We start from the raw sequence: 7,285 nt of genomic DNA, 5'->3' as shown, positions 1-7,285 counted from the left end.
CTTGGAAAATGTTATGCCAGTGTTCTTCATGCACACTTGAATCTGACTTGCAGTACCACCTGATGAAGAATCATTGTTGTTTCAGCAGTCTGTTGCCTGTGTAGCGCTCAAATATGGGACCGTTTTGTTTAACATGGAGAGGAGGAATGTTGGCTTTAAAGATGGTAGTTAATGTGCTTCTATTGCCATGACCTCCATGGGACACTTAGTTATGTGGTTGATATGCCCACATCATTTATATTAATCCAGTGGATTTGGCTTTGAATTTAGTGGTCAGATTTGGTACCTACATTTCTGTTCGGTTTCTTGACAGAATAGAAGCTTTTACAGCTTTCCTAATTAACTTATCTTTTACTTTGTTGAATCTGATTGATGGTTGGTTCATCCTTAGGCTGGGGTTTTAGTAGCTGTCTCTTAAGTCCCTCCTCTCTGCTTTTTTCTCAGCAAATTGCTGCAGTCATAAAAAGATAATCCTTAAAGGTCACTTGTCCATACACGTTCATGCTGAATTTCCGTATTGTAATGAGGGCAGGAACAACAATTTTCTGCCATTGGTTTCACATTTCTATGTTCAGAATTATCCCTTTGTCATTCCCTGACTTGGTAATGATTGGGGTAAAATGAGCATGGTTTGCACTGCAGCGAGGTCCCAACAACTTCTTACACCATCCAAGTTAATTAGCAAATCAAGCTAAGCTAGATTCTGTAAAGAGCAATAAATGAAACGCCAATTATTTTCAACAGCTGGTAGTCCATAGTAAACTTCGGTTTTCCTTTCCTCATTTATGTGCACAACATAAGCTCAAGTAAAATGAGTTAAGCGCTTGAGTATTTATTTTGATTTAAAGTCATCTTTTTGTCCTCGGGTGAAAGTAAAGACAAAAGTGCCATTATCTCATGTGGGTGTATAAGGAAAAACCTCTATGCCATGACCATGTTCACGAATATATTGGTTTACTCTAATTAAATGCATAAATAGATTTACTTACTATTGTGTTGACACAGGCTTCTCCCTAAAAAGTTGTGAAGTAGTCAGTTAGCTCAGGATTATTAAGCCAACTTTTGGTGTTAAACTTCTACTCTCGTATGTCTTTGACCAAAATATTTTTTAAGGATTCATCTAAACCACAACATAGCATTTTAGACAGTTTGGTTTAGCCGTATTAATATTGGATATGGATCTTAAATGCCCATAATCCCTAGATGTACATCTCAAAAATTAGTTTTGACAAACACCAAAGGTGGTCTAGCCAGTTCTGAAGGAAGAACAATGACACTTAGGACTTTTTCCATTCCAGCTGACTTGCTTTCCTTGTTTAATTAGAATGGGCAACTTAGACTTCCAGAATGTTGTCGAGACCGGATTGTTCCTGCATTTTCTGCTGTACATACTTGGTTCTTGGATTAACATATTCCGTCTGCACTGCCTATAGATCAGAGCTCTCTGAAATGCCTTGTGGTATCCTTCAACGCAATACAAGTTCACATATTTAGCATTAAATGTGACAGGCACCAGGCAAGGCTTCCTCTATAAAACATGTCAACCCTATTACTTTGGGGATTTTAGACCTGTATTATTGATTGGGAGGTTGCTGGTATGGATACTTCACATATATAAGTAGTCCAAATTATTTTGTAGAAGAACATGGTAACTCTTGGTTTTTCTGGCGGAGGAGCCTAGCCTGGCGGGGGGGGGGGCACCGGTTCAGTATAGTTTAACATTAATTGCAGCATCTTTTAGTCATTGTAAATGTCGTTAGCAGCTCTAGATGTTAAAAATTTTTGCCAGTGCGTGGGGGTTTGAGAATGTATAAAGTGTGCTTCATCAGTTGGTTACCTCATGAAATGTGGTTTTGTGGCAGACATTGCAAGAATTATACGATTTGTTTAATTTCTCAACTTGAATCTTTGCCTGCGTGGCAATTGAACAGATTGTATGAAAGACACTTGCATCTCTTGAAATATGTACTAGTTCGCTTTTTAACGATTGTACATTTGAAGTCTATTAAACTGCTAAATTTATTTTTAAATGTTTGAATGAAAAGAGTGGTTTATGTTCATCACAATGTACTAGCACTTTCCTCCCTATAACGTGCATGTATGTAAATCTTAATTATAGGGGCGCCAAGTCAGACTTTAAATAAATATGTATCTTTGTGGAGTTACATAGTGTGACAGCACCAGTAGTTATGGTTGCAACCCAGTTTGATTTGTTAGCACCCAAACTTTCACAACAGCTTACCACTGCGCCAAATTATTTTTCCTGGTTTAATAAAAATAGTTACAATAGAATCAGTGGGGAAGAGTATGAGTTATAGGTAGGGCCTCTGAAATTGTGATGCAACTATGTTTCGCATCCATTTCTGAATTTGCAGCACTTGCACCATAATCTACCTACTTCTAGTTCATAGGTGTCCACAAAATATTGGTTTTTATCAAAGATTAATGAAAATATACTGCTAAAGTCTGCATTTAGTACAGGACAGTGCATGGCTGTTCTCAAACGTTACCTGGTTACATTTCAGCTTTTGATTGCCATATTCAGACATTAAAGAGGTGAGACTTACACCACTATCATGTTAATATTCCCTATAGACAGACTTTGGTTTTTGGGTGCCTGGAGGTTGGAGGTGTGGACCTGGTTTGTGGTTGCAACAGTTTAAAAAAAACAAAAAAAAACTGCAAACTACTCATTTAAACCGAATAAATTGATTCATTCATTGGTGAATTTTGTTTCACTCCTGTGTACTCGTGTTTACTTGGGAAAGTAGAGTGGCAGTTATTTCAAAATGGCGCTTTGAATTTAAAATATTTGTAAACATTGTGCTTATCTTTTTTAATGTCCTATTTATTGAAACTTTAAGTACCTCATGGTGCAACCCTTACATGGTTGATTTGTGCGCTACAGTAATTTTCTAAAGGGTTTATTTCTTGTTGAAACACGTGTTTCCAGTGGCCTTAAAGTGTAGCCACATATTAAACCCTGAAACTGAAGCAGCTTGTGCGTCCAAGAATATGTCCCCAGTCAAACTTCTTTATGGGCTGAATTTTCTACTTATAACGCTGAAAATACTAAACTTCTCCACTTCAGATTTGTCATGCAGCCAGAGTTTACCTCCCGCAACTTTTTTCGTATTGTAATGGAAAAACTCCCCAGCGTTTTTTGTTGCTGTTCCCCAAAAGCAAATTTCAACTGTGCATTGTGTGAACTGTATGTATGTCATTGAATTTGAAAACATCCCCACTAATTATTTCATTGGATGAATTGAGGTTTAAATTGTCTGGGAGCAGCCATTTTGCATTTGTGAATCCTCTAACAATAATGGCTGTAAACAGTGCTTGCCCCACATTTCACATACTGGTATGTGGGTCTGAAATAAATTGGGAGCTGTTGACATGATATTGTGTTGTGTGACAAATAGCACATCCTATGAGCATATTTTATCTCACGATTACCAGGTCCCATGAACTTTGGTGATGAGAATGTGTCTTGACAGGGTTGCCTTGATTTGCAAATTCATATGGAGTGTAAACCCTTTTGCCAAGCCCTTCTCTCCTAAATTATATAGTCCAAAGTTAACAGTGATCATATAAAGCAACCTTGGCCTCACCATTATCCCACCTGCCGCCTCTTCTACTGGATGAACGGCACCTGACCTCAGTGTGCAGCTGTGTTATACTTTGGTTCCTATTGCTGTACAGTGTCCTGTCTGTCTGTTTGATGAATGTTCCATTGTGTATTTTATAATTCAATCAAGGTTTCTAGTGACACAATTAACTGAGAGTCCAAAGTTAAATGCCATCAGAAGCCAGGATTGCCATTTTTGGATTATAATAATAAGCATGTTACCTGTTATTTATTTATTTTATGCTGCATTCTTCGTTTGCTGTAGAATGACACAACGGTAGAGTATTTTGGAAAATTAAAATGTTTTTTAATCAGTAAATTGAATTCTGCAGTTTAGGGTTTATTACTGCTAGTTGATGAGATTTTAGAGTACTGTTTTTCGTTTTTTTCAATTTTGCTTTAGCATAAGTCTGGAGAATGCAAGATTTAAACGTTGCTGGTTGTGGGATTTAGCTAAAAGAAAAAGGCAGTGGTCTGTATGGATTTACTTTGCTTGGGCAGAATGCCGAGTAAACAAAAAACTGTTTTCATTGAATACTTACTATGGATTAACCAAAGGGATTGACATGCTTGAAGAACAAACACTAATGCCTTGCCTAGAATGAATTCAATTGTAATATCAATTTTTATTGTTTGAAATATATAATTAACACGAATGATGCAATTCCCTGGAACTATGGAAGATAATTTGTTGCCATGTCTTCATTTCTGCGCATTATGCAGTTGATAGGTTTTGTTTTCACTGGCTGTGCAGTAATGATGGCCAAATACAGTATGCATTTATCTAATGTGTTGCGTGTATTATGGTCCCCCATTAAAATTTTGATTTACATTTTGATTCCAGTCTACCAGTGGCATCAGTAACCATATGTACTAAAATAATTAACTGGCGATCCTTATTTAGTTGTTTACTGTGGTTGAGTTGTGATGTCAGTTTTCTGGTGCCAGAGACAACAGTGTGAAAAGCAGCTATCTGACCAGGGCGCTTAACTAACCATTTAACAATTGAGCGGAGCACCATCTTCTGACACCTTCTCTTTTAAATGTTTGTCCTGAAAATCGTTTGCTGTTGATGCTGAAATGGTCATTTGTACTGGTAGGGAGTGACACGCTATCCGTTTCTCACACATCCAAAAGTACAGAACTCGCTTTGATAATGACATTCCCTAAACCGCTTCAGAGTTTAAGACATTACAAACTGTTTGTTGTAGTGTGCATTTTTGCCTTGAAATTCCATATCTGTTTGTTATTTTCAACCAGATCTTGATTAGAAGGAGCAAGAGACGAGGGACTTAACAGGGATTTCTGAGGACTTTGGGGCAGAACAAAGCAACATTAATGGTGTGACAATGTACTATATGAAATAAAAATCCCCCTTATGTAAAAGAACTCTGCCTATGGCCTTGTTCTTTAATTTGATTGTTGAACTCATTAGAGACTTGTAATAACTTTATTACATAAGGTAGTGTTTTGTTTATTCTCCTTATTTATATAGTGCCTTCACGAGTTTTACTTACATTATAAACCACAATAACAAAGGCCAAGTAGTTTTTAGGTTAATCAAAGCCCCAAAATGACATATTGGGAACGTAATGCATGTTAACTCTTTCTAATAACATTTCCCTGAATTAACTTATTTGGACTTCTAAATGTTAAATAAAACTTTAAAAAACAAAAAACAATTAATATACATATAAATACTTGTCGAAGTTTGACCATTGCATAGAAAATAATAATTGTAGAATACTTTCCTTTCAACAGTAATTTGAGATTCGGAGACACTGTTACATTAATTCAAACTTGTTTTATTTTTGACTTTTTTGTGTAACATTCTGGCCACCGGAGCCGTACAAAAAAGGTAAAAAATATTAGAATGCACTCTCCCACAAAAGTACAACTTGACTATAATGTAAATGCAGGTGATTTTTAATAGAAATTTAAATCCACACAATTGTAAATAGAAAAAAATATCTACCTAATGTCACATTTATTAGTACCCTACACTTACAAGTGAAAAGAAACTGCACTAATGTGGGCTACAGTGCTAAGAGCTACTTATGTTTTTAGATACATTTTAAAATATATAGTATATATTTATAGAGGGTGTTACCCTCGCAGCTTCATTTGTTGCAACCTACTGTCTCTTGATCTTGGTGTTCCCAAGGGATGGGGTCGTTATCTTGATCAGAAGGAAGTGTTTCCCGCTCATGCCAAAACTGCTCCACATCCGGAAGGACTGGTGCTTCCTTGTTGTCTGGGCTTCCCAGATGATGCTGGGAGCAGGAGTGTTCGGGGTGGAGGGGAGATGCCAATTGCTCCTGGGAATGAACGGAATCTGGAAGACCTTCTGAGTTACCCGCCTGGCTTTCTTGGTTGTCAGGAGCAGCTAATGGTTTTTTAAAAGCTATCCTTTTCCACAAGCCCTTGAAACCTTCTCTGAATTCTTCTGACATAACCAAGAATATGAGTGGATGTATAGAAGAAATTGAAAACATAATGCATTGAGCCATAATCTTAAATGTGTGAGGTGGAGAAGGACCTTCTCTTTGTAGATGCCACATCCAAAGCCATGATATCCATTCTGGAAGCCATAGGATGGAAAAGGTGAGCGAGACGCTCATCAACATGACAGTCAGACGCCTTGACCTGATCTGGTTCCTCAGATTCTGGGTTTTGGTCCCTCTGCGTTGGCACTGGCCATAAGCTTTCCAAAAATACAAGAATTCCAGGAGAAAAGGAGTGCAGAAAACAAATATGGGGAACAGTTTTACAAAGATAGCCATGAATTCGTGCGCATACTCTGGAATGTCCAAAAGGCACACCATTGAGCCTGCCAGTTGCTTGGTGGAGGTGAAGAACCATTCAGGAAGTGGTAAAATAAAAGCCACGAGCCATGTAGACCCCAGAATGGCCACGATGGTTTGATGCTTGATGTTTACTTGTTTGGTAGGGTTTCTGGCGTACATATAGCAGGCTTTAGCCACCACGGCAATGGTAATGCTCTTAGCAGTCATGCAGACGTGCACGAACCAGTCCGATGTCTTGCAGACAAACCAGCCCAGGTTCCAAGTGTCTTTGGAGTAGACAGCAGCCCGGAAAGGAACCACGAACGCCAGGAGGAAGACATCTGCACAGCTCAAATTAAAGATCAAGGAGTGGATCAGGGAGGGCTTCCCTTTCCTGGAATTGTGAAGCAGGATCCCGATCACACACATGTTGCCTGCAAAGCCCACCAAGCAGATGACCACGAGAAGGGCAGGGACCGTCAGCTTCCACTCCCTGGAGTCCGGTGGCAGGTAGCCGCCAGCAAAGTGCATGTGCTGGGGCAGCAGCGAGCTGTTCGTTGAGCTGAGATTGAAGAACTGCACCGGGACCTTCTCCATCGGGAATTCACCCAAGGGAAATCTGCTGCTTTCCCCGAATCTGGTTCCTGTACCTGCTTCTTGTGCAATCAGCTGAACGGCATGAAAGTGCAGCTCCCCCTCCAGTCTCGAGCTTTATAGCTCGAAGTCCTTTTGATTGACAGTTCCCACCAGGAGTGCAGTGGCTTCTGCTCATTAGCAAGTGTAATGGCGCCCGTTCTGTCCCATCGAGTAATTAAAACACGGCTCTACTAAATTATGCACAAGAAAGGATGTGACACCAGTCAGGAGAATG

At 39.0% G+C, this 7,285-nt stretch overlaps 1 protein-coding gene across 1 annotated transcript; it reads right to left on the bottom strand.

Annotated features, from left to right (window-relative positions):
• Positions 1 to 5,554: 5,554 nt before the first annotated feature.
• On the bottom strand, positions 5,555 to 7,055 carry GPR151 (G protein-coupled receptor 151). The gene has a single exon (XM_085618105.1). The coding sequence runs from the start codon at positions 7,009 to 7,011 to the stop codon at positions 5,749 to 5,751; it is 1,263 nt and encodes a 420-aa protein (XP_085474231.1). The 5' UTR covers positions 7,012 to 7,055; the 3' UTR covers positions 5,555 to 5,748.
• Between the last annotated feature and the right edge of the window lie 230 nt (positions 7,056 to 7,285).

Source organism: Triturus cristatus, chromosome 7 (assembly GCF_964204655.1).
Source record: "Triturus cristatus chromosome 7, aTriCri1.1, whole genome shotgun sequence".
In the NCBI taxonomy this organism is placed as follows: domain Eukaryota; kingdom Metazoa; phylum Chordata; class Amphibia; order Caudata; family Salamandridae; genus Triturus; species Triturus cristatus.
Note: the sequence above shows the minus strand (reverse complement) of the source record. Positions and strands in the feature narration are given on the sequence as shown.

Coding starts and splice junctions, on each gene's coding strand:
- GPR151 (XM_085618105.1), bottom strand. CDS start 7,011: ATGGAGAAGGTCCCGGTGCAGTTCTTCAATCTCAGCTCAACGAACAGC.